General features: G+C 44.3%; 1 protein-coding gene across 4 annotated transcripts in view; it reads right to left on the bottom strand.

Annotated features, from left to right (window-relative positions):
• Positions 1-3,697: 3,697 nt before the first annotated feature.
• LOC133547073 (serine/threonine-protein phosphatase 6 regulatory ankyrin repeat subunit A) overlaps positions 3,698-16,478 on the bottom strand; it is a 51,276-nt gene continuing 38,495 nt past the window's right edge. For 2 of the 4 annotated variants that reach the window (XM_061892858.1, XM_061892859.1), the window contains 12 exons: positions 14,827-14,901; positions 14,538-14,739; positions 12,041-12,128; positions 11,838-11,955; positions 11,504-11,723; positions 11,248-11,335; positions 11,087-11,170; positions 10,860-11,005; positions 7,705-7,787; positions 7,507-7,589; positions 6,333-6,424; positions 3,698-4,649 (listed from right to left, as the gene is read on the bottom strand). In XM_061892858.1, the coding sequence (XP_061748842.1) occupies positions 4,366-4,649; positions 6,333-6,424; positions 7,507-7,589; positions 7,705-7,787; positions 10,860-11,005; positions 11,087-11,170; positions 11,248-11,335; positions 11,504-11,723; positions 11,838-11,955; positions 12,041-12,128; positions 14,538-14,739; positions 14,827-14,901 (1,563 nt within the window). In that variant the 3' untranslated portion in view covers positions 3,698-4,365. Of the gene's footprint in view, positions 4,666-6,332; positions 6,425-7,506; positions 7,590-7,704; positions 7,788-10,859; positions 11,006-11,086; positions 11,171-11,247; positions 11,336-11,503; positions 11,724-11,837; positions 11,956-12,040; positions 12,129-14,537; positions 14,740-14,826; positions 14,902-16,478 lie in introns of all 4 variants that reach the window. The other 2 variants (XM_061892861.1, XM_061892860.1) reach the window with 2 other exon arrangements.

Below are 16,478 nucleotides of genomic sequence, written 5' to 3'. Positions count from 1 at the left end.
TGCTGTGAACGGGACTCTCGCTGCTGTGTTGGATCCGCTTTGGACTGGACTCTCGCGGCTGTGTTGGATCCATTATGGATTGAACTTTCACAGTATCATGTTAGACCCGCTCGACATCCATTGCTTTCGTCCTCTCCAAGGTTCTCATAGTCATCATTGTCACCGACGTCCCACTGGGTTTGAGTTTTCCTTGCCCTTATGTGGGCCTACCGAGGATGTCGTAGTGGTTTGTGTTGTGGTTTGTGCAGCCCTTTGAGACAATAGTGATTTAGGGCTATATAAGTAAACATTGATTGATTGATGGATGATACATGTATACTGTTATATCTCACATTCTATATTGTATTTCGAAAAAAGGTTTTCATAAACATTACTTGACTCAGAAAAATAATAATACAAAAGAAAACTTTTTATTATTCATATGTAAATGTATTCAGTTATAAACATTCATTCACTTTCTTATTTCCTTCATGGATCTAAGCTTTACCACTGCCGGTATTATTTTCTACATTCTTATTGTATTATTTTCAGAATGTATTTGTTCTATTTTTGGCCAAAGTAAGACAAGCAAACTATCTGAAATTGTCTTTATTTTTTAGTTTTAGTGCCATGATTTTAATAGTCCGGCCCACGTGTGCACAGATTTTCCTCCATGCGGGCCCCTGAGATAAAATCAATTATACACCCCTGGTTTAGCTCCTCCCGGGGATCCCGAGACGTTCCAGGCCAGCTGAGAGAAATGGTCTCCCCAACTTATCCTGGGTGTTTCCTGTGGCCTCCTACCAGTTGAATGTGCCCCAAACACCTTCCCAGGGAGGCGTCTGGGTGTCATCCTGACCAGATGGCCTAACCACCTCATCTGGCTCCTCTCAATGTGGAGGAGCAGCAGCTTTACTTGGAGCTCCTATTGAATGACAGAGCTTCACGCCCTACCTATAAGGGAGGGCCTTTCACCTGACGGAGGGAAATAATTTTGGCCGCTTGTACCAGTTATCTTGTCCGTTGGGTCACAACTCAAAGCTAATGACCATAGGTGAGGATATGAACATAGACCGACTGGTAAATTGAGAGCTCAGCTCCTTTACATCAAATCCATACAGATGCCCCACCTATTGATCTCACGTTACACTCTTCCCTCACTTGTGAACAATACTTTTAAGGTACTTGAACTCCTCCAGATGGGGAAAAATCTCCTCTCCATCCCGGAGATGGCACTCCACTCTTTTTTGGGCAATCTATGGACCCGGTACTTCTCCTTCTTCAGCCTGACGGCATTCTTGGTTCTGGGATTACCACCACAGCAAGCACCAAGCACCTTGCAACCACAGCTCCAATCGGCTGCCTCGACAGTAGAGGCACGGAACTTGGTCCACTTGGACTCAATGTCCAGGACCTCCCTCTTGACATGTTTACAGTTCTTCCAGGGGTACCATGAATTGATTAACGTGGACCCCGACTTAAACAAGTTGAAAAACTTATTTGGGTGTTACCATTTAGTGGTCAATTGTACAGAATATGTACTGAACTGTGCAATCTACTAATAAAAGTATCAATCAATCAATCAATCAATCAATGAGTAGGACGGGAGACTGGTAGATGTATCCGAGGAGACCCTCACAATGTGCTTGGGTCTGCCAGGTCTGACCAACATCGTCCCCCACCATTGGAGCCAACTCGGTAGATAACTCTGCCCCTTCATCCGAGTGTCCAAAACGAGACCCCAAATCCAATGACACAGCCACAAAGTTGATCATCGAACTGCGACCTAGGGTGTCCTTGTGCCAAGTGCACATATGGACACCCTTACGTTTGTACATTGTGTTTGTTAAGGATAATCTGTGACTAGCACAAAAGTCCAATAACAAAAAAAACAGGTTCAGAACAGGGCGGCCGTTTCTCCAAATCACACTTCTTCAGGTTTCACTGTCGTGGCCAACATGAGCGTTGAAGTCCCCCATTAGAACAAGAGAGTCACCTGAGGGAGCACTCTCCAGTACTCGCTCGAGTGAATCAAAAAAGGTGGGTACTCTACACCAGTGGTCCCCAACCACCGAGCCGCGGCCCGATTGGTACCGGGCCGCAGAAGAATTTTTAATTAATTTTTATAAAAAAAATAAATACAAATACATATATATATTTTTTTTTTTATTAAATCAACATTAAAAACACAATATACACTTACAATTAGTGGACCAACCACAAAAACCTCCCTTTTCATGACGAAAACGTCCCTTTTTAATGACAAAAAAAAAAAAAAAAAAGCCCCCCCACCCCCGGGACAAATTATTAAGCGTTGACCGGTCCGCGGATACAAAAAGGTTGGGGACCACTGCTCTAGACTACTGTTTAGTGCGTAGACTCACACAACATTCAGGACCAGTCCGCCCACCCGAAGGCGAGGGCAGCAAACCTCTGGTCTACTGGGTTAAATGCCAATGTACAACTTCTGAGCCGCAAGGCAACACGTCTAGCCACCCCAGCCTGTTGCGTCTCACAGCCTGCAACGCAGGAGTGGAAGAGTCCAGCCCCTCTCGAGACGACTGGTTCCAGAGCCATTGCTGTGTGTTGAAATGAGTCGGACTAGATCAAGCCGGAACTTCTCCAACTTGCGCACCAACTCAGGCTCTGTCTCCCCCTGTGAGGTGATGTTCCACATCCCAAAAGCAAGGATTTGTAACATGGGGATTGGACTGCCAAGGGTCCTGCCTTCGGCATCCGTCCAGCTCACACTGCACCCGACCTCTTTGCCCCCTCCTATGAATGTTGAGCCTAGTGAACCCATGTTGTCTCTTTGCCATTGAGCCCAGAATTATTTTTGTAGAGGTCCTTGGGCTGCTCTTTGTCCCTTAACTAAGACCTGTTTGTCTAGGGAGACCCTGCCAGGGGGCATAGAAGCCCCCAGACAACATAGCTCCTAGAATCATTGGGACACTCAAACTCCTCTACCACAATGCCAATTGAGAACTCAGAGAGGAGAAATTAAACCAGAGTAGAGATTAATTTTCTTTATAATTGTCATCTTTGTTTTTAAACACTCCAGCCAAAATAGGGGAAATACTACACAAAATTATACATTTGTAAAAAATTCCCACCATTATAAGAACTAATTTTATCCTTGGGGCATGACAAAATAAACTAAGTTGCTTCTTTTAGGAAACCCCATGTTTGTTTATACATTTTCTTTTAGTACTAGTATTGTTTATTTTTCAGATGAAGATATTTTGGATATGTTTGTTCGAATTGTATAGATGGCCAGTTGTTTTTTAAATCAATTGGTGAAATGAACAAAATATATACGGTAATCACAAATATTTCTTAAAACAAACTAGTTGTCTTAAGTTTATATTTGAATTTGGCCTACTGTCATTTTTTTGTTTTGTTTTCATATTTTAAACTCATATAGTACTTATCCCTAATTCAAAAGCGGGCAGCACATCTTATGGTTTCGGAACTGTGTTGTCCTCCATTTCAATGTGTCCACTTAATAATTCTACATAGCGTGAACTTTGTCCACATCGATCCTTTATCATGATTAAAATACTAACTTCCCCAAAGAGCCTCAACATGAACGCAGTTCTTCCCCCAAAAATTTCCATTATCTATCTAGTGCAATTCTTTGTGCTCTTTAGAGCTGCATCGACACACCATTCACCATTTTAGTTACTTGTAAAGGTACAAAATGAGCACATAAACAGGATTCAAAAGTACACAAATAATTTATTCTTGAGACTATACCACAATGGACAGGCTGATCCATAAAAGTGAGGTTGATCAACATAAAAATAAACTGACGTAAATAATAATTTTTAAATAACTCATGTCACTAAGTGTGATTTTTTTGTTTTTAACGGACAGGGATATTTAAAACTGTTGATCTTAATTAAACATTCAAACCAAACAAAAATGAAACATTTTCTTCCTGTGTGATGGAGACATGAAGAACAAGTGCATTCTGAATGATGTCATGTTAGAGATCCACCTCATAATTGACACAAACATCTCAAAAACATGTGGCACACTCCTCCAGGAAAACCAACAACTCAAAAGAAATAGCCTCACGCCTCATTTAAAAAGCATCCACATCAATTGGTCCATGCTGGTTTAGCTTTCCGTGAGGTGCTACTGTCCTTCGTCAGCATGTTATTGCAGTTAAAAGGTTTTCCTATCAGATGCAATCACTCAAGTAGTGAGTCAGTATAGCCTCTTTTCAACTGGAAGGACACCTGGTGCTGGGTGAGGTCGGGAGGGGATAACTTTTAAGGCTCCTGCACGGGGCTTGTCTCTTCTACCCTCCCAAGCTGGCCATGGGTGAATCTTAAGACACAGTGTGTGTGTTGTGTAAGTTCTAGCGCAGTTTGCTGTCCTTCAGTACGTCTCTGAATCCGAGTCGTTGAGCTCCTCGTCTTTGTAGAAGCCATCGTGATGGCCAATGTTGTTGAAGCTGCAGTAGGTGGTGTGCTGGCCGCGCAGCACAGGCAGACTGTCGAAGGTGGCGCTCTTGGAGGGGCTAGTGGTGTAATGGTTGATGGCACTGAAAGGAGGGGTGGGCGCTGTGGTGCAGGGGGACACAGGCATCATGGTGGCCAGGATGAGGGCGAGGCAGTCAGCCACATCTTTGTTGGGGGCACAAGCCAAGGCGGGTGTGTAACCTAAAAGGGAATGACACTAGGGGTGTAAAAAAAAAAAATCTATTTTCGAATGACTCTTATGTGTAACGATACTTAATCAATTAACAAATCAAAAATCTATTAAAGAAACAAACAAAAAAAACAAACAGAAAATCTGTCCTGTCCCGCCACTTTATTATATATTTGTGTGTAATTTTATTAAACAAAACCAATTCTTTTTTTTAAGTAACATAGGAATGTATCTCTTTTATGGAGGAATGTAGTTAATCATAGAACTGGCACACAATGTTATTTAACAAGTATTGATTTTGAATCGAAAATCGTTTTGAATCGAGAATAGCCTCTGAATCGAATCGTTACCCCCAAGAATCGAACCAAACCAAATTATGTGGTGCCCAAAGACTCACAGCACACACCTGCATTAGTCTAATGTAATATAATTTGACAAAGTTACAGGATTGCTGTAAGGTTGTTAAGGACCTTCTGCAAAAAAATGGTCAAAGATCATCTTTATGACAGAACTGTAGTGTATTTCAAGAATCTGCTGCAGAAATGTGAGTCACTCAAAAGTTTTCTAACTTAATTTGAGGGCCACCAGTTGAATAGCCCAAAGAATGAAAAGCAGAGGACCAAAAATAGAACCTTGAGGAACATCACTAGTATAACTAAAGAAGTTGAACGAATGACTACTGACTGTATCTGAAGTAAACAAGCCAAAGCAACACCGTAGTTACATAAATCACTTTAGGAAAAACATTTCTAACTACAAAAAAGGAGAGGACTTATAGGGGTGACTTGAGGAACACATCAGTTTGTAAATCACAAGTGTTCAATGTTTGCTAGTAAGGTTAACATGTCAATGCAAGGATCTGCCAATGTGTTAACAGTGGTCCAAGTCTGTCTATACAACAAGAGCACTCTATTCTTTTTAGGAAATTGTTGTGAAAAAGTTTTTCTCCCAATTTTTGAACTGAAGTCGGGGGCCGGTATTGTGTCATTCTTTACCCCACATACTGCCGTACCCGGGTCTATACTGGTTTTATATTTCATGGATAATCACCAGGACCCCCTCAATCCAGCACATTACCCATGTTCAACTCCACTGGCTCTCCATCAAACACTGCATCCAATTTAAAACATATATCCCCACTTTTAAAGCCATCCATAACCTTGCCCTGTCACATCTTTGTGACCTGCTCCATGTCGCCACAGCCTCACGTTCCCCAAGAGCCTCGTCATCCGTTCATCTCACAGTCCCCTTATGTAGACTGTGTCCACCATTGGAGCCCGAGCCTTCAGCCCCTCAATTTTAGAAGGCACTACCCACAGACCTTTGCAATATGGACCCATTTTATACACTGTAAATTTTAGTTATCTTTGATGTTGTTTCTTATCTAATGAGTATTGGTCCCTGGGTTTTTGTACGAAGTGCCTTTCTACGCACCCCATGAGTGCCTAGAAAGGCACCTCGTAGGTAAAATGTGTTTCTATTATTCACAGTCTGCCAGTTTAATAGTCCCTGTTCTGTATTTTACTGATACTTTTTTATTATGTCTATTAAATGTTTTTCTGTATGACAAAGTTTGTATTTTAGTGCTGTCTGTCTCCTATGCTAGTGAGCTAAAGACAATTTTCCACCACAGGGGACAAGAAAGATGTATTCTATGGTTTCCATGCAGATGTATACGAGAAGAGTTGATATACCATTTTCATCCACTGCCAGGACACTGGCTCCCTTCGCAAGCAGCTCTTGCACCACCACAGTCAGGCCATTCCTTGCAGCTACGTGCAAAGGCCTGGCAAGGAATGATAAAAAGGATGTTTGTTAAATATTAAGTCATTAATCAATAAAGCTATTGATACTTATTAATCATTCTCATTTGCAAATAAGATAAATAATTTAATGAGCTGTGTTCTTTTCCTACTAGGAGAGCATGCTTTATATTTTAAAATGTGTGTGATTATCTGTGCTTCTATAAATTAAAGGCCAGTCACACCGGACCAAATGCAATAGGTACATGTAGTAATAGGTCAAATGATACTGAAGCATCGACGCCTTACGAAACATAGGTAGTGATACTGTGTCCCCTGAAGCCTATCCATGTGTCACTAAGAAAAAAACATGAGGCCAATACAGCTGCTGTGTCATTTGACTGCAAAGCACCAAACTGTTGATCTGGAAGCACTACTTCCGCTTACGATTGATCGCTCGTACTATATGAAGACTGGCGTGCTGCACCTAAGTTTCCATCACAATCATCGATCTAAATGTTGCTAAGAAAGTAAATAAAAAAATAAATGGAGCTACGAAAAAGAAAAATGTCACAAGTGTGGGATTATAATGGTTTTATTGTGCCAAACAATTGTAAATGTTTTTCTTTTGTTGCTTATTTAGCTCATTGACCAGAGTTGTTCATTCAATATATGTTTAAAACCCCCAAAAACATTTATATTTTCTAATCATTCATTTTGTTTACAGCAGCATTTTATTAATCCAACAGTATCAACACAGCTATTGAGTGTGCCATACGCTCACCAAGACATCAATTACCAATCACTAGTTATGTCACATCTTTGTTATGTGCTCCTGCATGACAAAGTGGACTGTGTTTTTTGACCTTTTTCTAAGTAATCCAAAAAAGGAGGGCATGCCGCCAAAATGTGTAGTGAGCCAACATTCAGAAACATGCTGATAATGAAGGACATGCTGTTACTTTGTAATCGGCAGAATGTAATGGACATGTGTAGTACAGGGAGTTGGGCCTCCCGGGAAATAGGGAGTGTTGGCAATCTGTGTGTATAACACAGTTGCAATTCCAAGTAAACTCCTCAATTCAATGATGCCAGAAACTAGATAAGTAAGACAAATTATACGTACGTCTGCAAGGCAGCGTTTGTGGCATTTATGAGGTTTCTGTCTGTGATCTTCTCCAATATTAACAAGGCACTGGTTTCATGTCCCTGTGTAAAAGCAACGGAGGCATGATTAACACTGATAATAAATCAATCAGCTGCAGTGTATTTTGTTGCAAAATGAGAGTGCAACCGAGCCCCCTAGTGGTTAAAATATACCAACCTTACTGCAGGCAAGATGAAGTACAGTGTTCTTCACAGCATCCTGCAGGGTTAGATCTGCGTTTGCACTGCTCACCAGGAGCTCTTTAATGACACGCAAGACAAAACTAGTTCATTTTTATTTGTAATATATGAGTAAATCGGTGACATTGGTCCTCCAATGGGCTCACCACCCATAGCAGGGGCCATAGAGGTCGGGTGCAATGTGAGCTGGGCGGCAGCCGAAGGCAGGGCACTTGGCGGTCCGATCCTCGGCTACAGAAGCTAGCTCTTGGGACGTGGAACGTCACCTCACTGGGGGGAAAGGAGCCTGAGCTAGTGCGCGAAGTGGAGAAATTCCGGCTGGATGTAGTCGGACTCACTTCGACGCACAGCAAGGGCTCTGGAACCACTTCTCTCGAGAGGGCCTGGACTCTCTTCCACTCTGGCGTTGCCTGCAGTGAGAGGCGACAGGCTGGGGTGGCAATTCTTGTTGCCCCCCGGCTCAAAGCCTGCACGTTGGAGTTCAACCCAGTGGACGAAATGGTAGCCTCCCTCCGCCTTCGGGTGGGGGGACGGGTCCTGACTGTTGTTTGTGCTTACGCACCAAACAGCAGTTCAGAGTACCCACCCTTTTTGGGTACACTCGAGGGAGTACTGGAAAGTGCTCCCTCGGGTGATTCCCTTGTTCTGCTGGGGGGACTTCAACGCTCATGTTGGCAACGACAGTGAAACCTGGAGAGGCGTGATCGGGAAGAATGGCCGCCCGGATCTGAACCCGAGTGGTGTCTGGTTATTGGACTTTTGTGCTCGTCCCAGTTTGTCCATAACAAACACCATGTTCAAACATAAGGGTGTCCATATGTGCACTTGGAACCAGGACACCCTAGGCCGCAGTTCCATGATCGACTTTGTAGTTGTGTCATCGAACTTGCGGCCTCATGTTTTGGACACTCGGGTAAGAGAGGGGCGGAGCTTTCTACCGATCACCACCTGGTGGTGAGTTGGCTGCGATGGTGGGGGAGGATGCCGGACAGACCTGGCAGGCCCAAACACATTGTGAGGGTTTGCTGGGAACGTCTGTCAGAGAGAGTTTCAATTCCCTCCTCTGGAAGAACTTTGAACATGTCACGAGGGAGGTGCTGGACATTGAGTCTAAGTGGACTATGTTCCGCACCTCTATTGTCGAGGCGGCTGATTGGAGCTGTGGCCGCAAGGTAGTTGGTGCCTGTCGGGGCGGTAATCCTAAAACCCGTTGGTGGACACCAGCGGTGAGGGACGCCGTCAAGCTGAAGAAGGAATCCTATCGGGTTCTTTTGGCTCATAGGACTCCGGAGGCAGTGGAGAGGTACCGACAGGCCAAGCGGTGTGCAGTTTCAGCGGTCGCGGAGGCTAAAACTCGGACATGGGAGGAGTTCGGGGAAGCCATGGAAAATGACTTCCGGACGGCTTCGAAGCGATTCTGGACCACCATCCGCCGTCTCAGGAAGGGGAAGCAGTACACTGTCAACACCGTGTATGGTGCGGATGGTGTTCTGCTGACCTCAACTGCAGATATTGTGGATAGGTGGAAGGATTACTTCGAAGACTTCCTCAATCCCACCAACCCGTCTTCCTAAAAGGAAGCAGTGCCTGGGGGATCAGTTTTGGGCTCTCCTATTTCTGGGGCTGAGGTTGCCGAGGTAGTTAAAAAGCTCCTCGGTGGCAAGGCCCCGGGGCTAGATGAGATCCGCCCGGAGTTCCTTAAGGCTCTGGATGCTGTGTGGTTGTCTTGGTTGACAAGACTCTGCAGCATCGCGTGGACATCGGGGGCGGTACCTCTGGATTGGCAGACCGGGGTGGTGGTTCCTCTCTTTAAGAAGGGGGACCGGAGGGTGTGTTACAACTATCGTGGGATCACACTTCTCAGCCTTCCCGGTAAGGTTTATTCAGGTGTACTGGAGAGGAGGCTACGCCGGATAGTCGAACCTCGGATTCAGGAGGAACAGTGTGGTTTTCGTCCTGGTCGTGGAACTGTGGACCAGCTCTATACTCTCTGCAGGGTCCTTGAGGGTGCATGGGAGTTTTCCCAACCAGTCTACATTTGCTTTGTAGACTTGGAGAAGGCATTTGATCATGTTCCTCGGGAAGTCCTGTGGGGAGTGCTCAGAAAGTATGGGGTACCGGACTGTCTTAGTGTGGCGGTCCGCTCCCTGTATGATCAGTGTCAGAATTCTGTCCGCATTGCCGGCAGTAAGTCGGACACATTTCCAGTGAGGGTTGGAATCTGCCAAGGCTGCCCTTTGTCACCGATTCTGTTCATAACTTTTATGGACAGAATTTCTAGGCGCAGTCAAGGCGTTGAGGGGTTCCGGTTTGGTGGCCGCGGGACTAGGGTCTCTGCTTTTTGCAGATGATGTGGTCCTGATGGCTTCATCTGGCCGGGATCTTCAGCTCTCACTGGATCGGTTCGCAGCAGGGTGTGAAGCGACCGGAATGAGAATCAGCACCTCCAAGTCCGAGTCCATGGTTCTCACCCGGAAAAGGGTGGAGTGCCATCTCCGGGTTGGGGAGGAAACCCTGCCCCAAGTGGAGGAGTTCAAGTACCTAGGAGTCTTGTTCACGAGTGAGGGAAGAGTGGATAGTGAGATCGACAGGCGGATCGGTGCAGCGTCTTCAGTATTTCGGACGTTGTACCGATCCGTTGTGGTGAAGGAGCTGAGCCGGAAGGCAAAACTCTCAATTTACCGGTCGATCTACGTTAAGGATAAGATCACGGGTACAAGCGGCCGAAATGAGTTTCCTCCGCCGTGTGGCGGGGCTCTCCCTTAGAGATAGGGTGAGAAGCTCTGCCATCCGGGAGGAACTCAAAGTAAAGCCGCTGCTCCTCCACATCGAGAGGAGCCAGATGAGGTGGTTCGGGCATCTGGTCAGGATGCCACCCGAACGCCTCCCTAGGGAGGTGTTTAGGGCACGTCCAACCGGTAGGAGGCCACGGGGAAGACTCAGGACACGTTGGGAAGACTATGTCTCCCGGCTGGCCTGGGAACGCCTAGGGATCCCACGGGAAGAGCTAGACGAAGTGGTTGGGGAGAAGGAAGTCTGGGCTACCCTGCTTAGGCTGCTGCCCCCGCGACCCGACCTCGGATAAGCGGAAGAAGATGGATGGTAACATTAGTTGGTGTGCAGCCTGCATACCGACAGCGTTGGTCTGGCCGTTCTCAGCAGCCATCATGAGTGGGGTCTTCCCCGCGGCATCTACACCGTTGACCTGAGCGTTGTGGCTCAGCAACAGCTGCAGACACTCGACATGGTCAGTGAAGGCTGCGGCATGCAAGGGCGTCCTGAGCAAATGACATGAGGACAGAGACAAGTTGAACAAATTTCACTGAGGAAGTTTAACCAGCAATCCAAATAGAGGTCACCTGTTTTTTCCGTCTTTGGCATTGACAATGGAAGGGCCCAGCGTGTCTATCAGCATCTCAGCAGCACCTTCATTGTCACGGATCCTTAAAAAGGGAGAAAAAATGTTTTGTTTTTGTTCTCACCCATCAGACCTCACACTGCAGTAAATTCACAGTCTTACACAGCACAGTGGAGAGGGGTGAATAGATTTCCTTCAGCTTTCTGGAAAACCTCTTGTTCCAGCAAAACCTCAACACAAGTATCATGGCCTGCAAAACAATTGGTTTCTATTATCCAAAGTTGAGCAAACATTTTGCCTAACATTATGAGTCACTTTTATCATTTTGTACATTCAGATTTATTTAGCTACAAGAGAGGGTCAAATTCTTAGAAACACTTTAACAGTACTTTCTTTTGCACATCTTCAATCCACATACCATTGTAGCAGGCCCAGTGCAAAGGTGTGTAGCCTCGGCTGTCTGTCAACACTGGCGGGGCTTCCACTGATTGGGCCGCATGCAGTAGGCCTCCCAATACCCCGATGTGTCCGCACGCTGCTGCCAGGTGGACCGGCGTGCGGCCCTTACAATCCTGCACCAGAAAGCTGGCACTGTGCTGAAGCAAGGCCTCCACACATTCCTCGTGACCAGTCACAGCCTGGTCATAAAAACAAACAAAACAAGAACAGATATGAGTGTTGTTACAAATGGCAGCCTTTAAAGCTTTCATTGCAATGACTTTCACAGAGAAAGAAGGGAAAGTTAAACTCACTCCTCTATGTAGAGCCGTCCTGCCCCACTTGTCTTTGGCTTCTACACTGGCCCCCTTATTAAGCAGAGAATATACACAATCCGTGTGGCCACTTAAAACCGACAGCATCAGAGGGGTTCTAAAAAAAAAAAATCCCAAAATGTTGATTTATTTGACCACATATTTCTCGTGAAAAATGGAAAAGCATCAATTGCAATACTTACTGTCCGTTACCATCTTCAATGTCTACTGCGCTTTGAAGATCAGCATTTCCAATCAGCAACCGTAAACATTCTGAGTGACCATTAGTAGCTGCAGAGGGTGGACCAACAGTTAATCTACATAATTGTGCATGACAATGAAGGGGAACTGCACTTTTTTAAATGTATTTTGCCAAAGTTCACAATCATTATAAAAAACAGATGTTTTTTTTAACGTAAAAAGAAAACCTTTTACAGTGGAGTCAATGCAAGGTAGACTGTTGCGCTCATAAATCTAATAAAAAAAACACCCAAAAAACGACAACAATACTCAATTTACATTTCGTGTCTTGAATATTAACGAAGTATTAGTGGTTTTTTTTTATTGTAAGCGTTAACGCAGACAAACTATTCATAGCGACGCCTTGATCACAAACTTGTATGCCAATGTTGTAACGATCGACTAATTAGTTGCTTCCTCATTTCCTTGCTCGTCAAACTTTATTCTAGATCATAATTAATGCCTCTCACTTGGATAGTAGAAGGACCAGGACGTATACTGTCAACTTGGTACACTTTGACAGCCAATTTAGACCCGGATATGGCGACTTCAAAAGTCGCTTGGTTCTACCCCTTTTTCTTTGCGAAGATTATGAATCATTCTTAATATAGACGGGACTATAATAAGATTCTATCAGTCGGCATTTTAATGATAGCAGACATTGTACAGTAAGTAATCTTTCTTTTTATGTTTGTTGATTCTCAAGTCTACGGTGAGTAATAACCAGTGATGTAGATGGCAACACAAAAAAGGAACGCTGTGATGTGGTTTTTAAATTAATGCACCGCGTATGCTTAAAATGAGCAAAATACATAAAGATTAAATGTTATTATAAATGTGCCTGTTACTACATTACATATATACTTGCATCATGTATATAAAACGTCAATGGAGGTGTTTAGGTATTTTTAAAGGGCTTTATAGGCAGAATACAGCGGCTCCCATAGAGGCTCCATTGTAAGCTGACTATTGAACACATTAATTTACTATTGAATGCATTAAAACAGACATTCTTTGTCTTTTAAAAAAGTGCAGTTTTTCTTTAAAACAACCAGAGGCGTTAAGACCTTGAGTATTGACCAATAACAATATTGATCAGATACAATATCAGGACAAATCATACATCCCTTTGATATTTTGTGGGGAGAAAAGTTAGAAAAGGCTTGATTAGGTTTAAGTACTAGGAGAGAAAACAATAAAACTCTAACCCATTTATTACTAACAATCCTCAATGGATTTATGCTGTCTTCCAGTTCAAGTGGTGTAGTAAGTGTTTTTGGCGACACCTAATGACTACAACAAGATGAAGGGTGATGGGTAAAATGCAGAGAATAATTTTGCCACATCTAGTATGTGTGTGACAATCATTGGTACTTTAACTTTTAACTTTAATTCCTTAAGTTAAGCTCATGACTAAGTTAGTTGACATATGCAGACATTTTTGTTACTGGATACTTTGTAATAAGCATCTGCCTTGAAACTTTGTATCCCTAAGTACTATGCAACAATAAATATTTGATACTTTTCCCATTGTGGGAAAATAAGTCTAAGAAAAGTCTATCCTAATGACAAATGTCATGTTTTACATTCCAATATTGTTAAATTAAAAACATGTATTACCTATAGGTCTAGCTCAGTGATTCCCAAACAATGGCACGTGTACCAATAAGTTGTATGTGGGCTTCATGTAGTGATACGCCAAATAATCTCTTAATTAAATATTTGATTCATTAATAAAGGATAGTGTTTTATTTTCCTATATTCATACACAGTGTTACTGTTCAAACTGTATGTAATGCTAAAAGTGGCCAAAAATAATAAATATACTTGTTATATAAAACCTCTGGCTTGATTAGAATGAATTCTTAGGGCTACTTCAATATTGCATTTAAGATGTTGGTCATTATGGTGACACTTGGAAAGCCAAGTGTCTTCAGAGGTGGTACTTGGTGAAAAAAGTAAAGGGACAAGCGGTAGGAAATGGATGGATGGATGGTCTCGCTTGTGTGGGCTTAGTTGTGTAGCTGCTAGCTCCTAGTATTCTATATATAGCCTACCATGTTTACCTATTGCAAAAGACTTCACTAAAACACGACCAACCTTGTGTGTTTATCGTTGTTAGTACAGTATTTATTTTTTAATTATTGTAAAAAAAAAAAAGAAATCAGCAAATCTACATTTCACAAAGTGAGAGACTACATTTATATTTGTGTACATTTAAAAAATGTCAGAGCATTCACACATTTGCAAGTGCAATCATTCAACTGTCTTATGTAAGAAGGACAAACCCACCCCTAATAAGGATATTCTGCTTTTGTTAACTACAATAATAAAAAAAAAAGTTAACTGATGCAAAGAAAAATAACTTTCTAAATGACTTGTTTAATTGTGGAAACGGTGTAAAAATTAATTAATTAAAACAAAAGCTAATGATATTGATGATTTATTCCAGGCCCTTACCTGCAGCATGGATAGGGGTGCGCTTTAAGGTGAAATCTTTGACCAGGATGGAGGCACCCTGGTTGATTAGAACATCTACACACTCCACATGGCCCTTAAATGCAGCCAAATCGAGAGGCGTGCGTCCTTGGCTGTTTCTCACATCCAGATCTAACAGCGACTGCACCAGGACCTCCATGGCTTGATGGTGACCGTGGTATGCCTGAACACCACAAAATAAACGGTCGATTTTAGCTTCGAGAAGAAAAAACATCAACGTTAGTCTTGAGAGCCCATAAGCGCCACTCACAGCAAGGTGCAGGGGACTGATGGGAGCTCTGATGTCAGAGTCATTCAGGATGTCTGTCCCTGAGGTTTCCATTAACTAGTCAAATAATACAAAGATACATTTATTTGCTTAACTCTAGAGCTGAGGAGCAGAGTGACACACGTAATACCGTAATTTCTCAAATAGTGTCTGGAGGTGTTTATTTACTCAGCTCTAAAGAGTTCCTGCCTGTTACTATTACCGTATTTTTCGGATTGATTGATTGAAACTTTTCTTATTAGATTGCACAGTTCGGTACATATTCCGTACAATTGACCACTAAATGGTAACACCCGAATAAGTTTTTCCACGTAAATCAATTCATGCTCGGGGCTGCGACTTATACTCAGGAGCGACTTATGTGTGAAATTATTAACACATTGCCCTAAAATCCATCCATCCATCCATCCATCCATCCATCATCTTCCGCTTATCCGAGGTCGGGTCGCGGGGGCAGCAGCCTAAGCAGGGAAGCCCAGACTTCCCTATCTCCAGCCACTTCGTCTAGCTCTTCCCGGGGGATCCCGAGGCGTTCCCAGGCCAGCCGGGAGACATAGTCTTTCCAACGTGTCCTGGGTCTTCCCCGTGGCCTCCTACCAGCTGGACGTGCCCTAAACACATCCCTAGGGAGGCGTTCGGGTGGCATCCTGACCAGATGCCCGAACCACCTCATCTGGCTCCTCTCGATGTGGAGGAGCAGCGGCTTTACGTTGAGCTCCTCCCGGATGGCAGAGCTTCTCACCCTATCTCTAAGGGAGAGCCCCGCCACCCGGCGGAGGAAACTCATTTCGGCCGCTTGTACCCGTGATCTTATCCTTTCGGTCATGACCCAAAGCTCATGACCATAGGTGAGGATGGGAACGTAGATCGACCGGTAAATTGAGAGCTTTGCCTTCCGGCTCAGCTCCTTCTTCACCACAACGGATCGATACAACGTCCGCATTACCGAAGACGCCGCACCGATCCGCCTGTCGATCTCACGATCCACTCTTCCCCCACTCGTGAACAAGACTCCTAGGTACTTGAACTCCTCCACTTGGGGCAGGGTCTCCTCCCCAACCCGGAGATGGCACTCCACCCTTTTCCGGGCAAGAACCATGGACTCGGACTTGGAGGTGCTGATTCTCATTCCGGTCGCTTCACACTCGGCTGCGAACCGATCCAGTGAGAGCTGAAGATCCCGGCCAGATGAAGCCATCAGGACTACATCATCTGCAAAAAGCAGAGACCTAATCCCGTGGCCACCAAACCGGAACCCCTCAACGCCTTGGCTGCGCCTAGAAATTCTGTCCATAAAAGTTATGAACAGAATCGGTGACAAAGGACAGCCTTGGCGGAGTCCAACCCTCACTGGAAACGTGTCCGACTTACTGCCAGCAATGCGGACCAAGCTCTGACACTGATCATACAGGGAGCGGACCGCCACAATAAGACAGTCCGATACCCCATACTCTCTGAGCACTCCCCACAGGACTTCCCGAGGGACACGGTCGAATGCCTTCTCCAAGTCCACAAAGCACATGTAGACTGGTTGGGCAAACTCCCATGCACCCTCAAAAACCCTGCCGAGAGTATAGAGCTGGTCCACAGTTCCACAACCAGGACGAAAACCACACTGTTCCTCCTGAATCCGA

This window comes from Nerophis ophidion, unplaced genomic scaffold (genome assembly GCF_033978795.1).
Source record: "Nerophis ophidion isolate RoL-2023_Sa unplaced genomic scaffold, RoL_Noph_v1.0 HiC_scaffold_58, whole genome shotgun sequence".
Classification (NCBI taxonomy): Eukaryota; Metazoa; Chordata; class Actinopteri; order Syngnathiformes; family Syngnathidae; genus Nerophis; species Nerophis ophidion.
The sequence above is the reverse complement of the archived record's forward strand: the minus strand, read 5'-3'. Positions and strand labels throughout refer to the sequence as shown.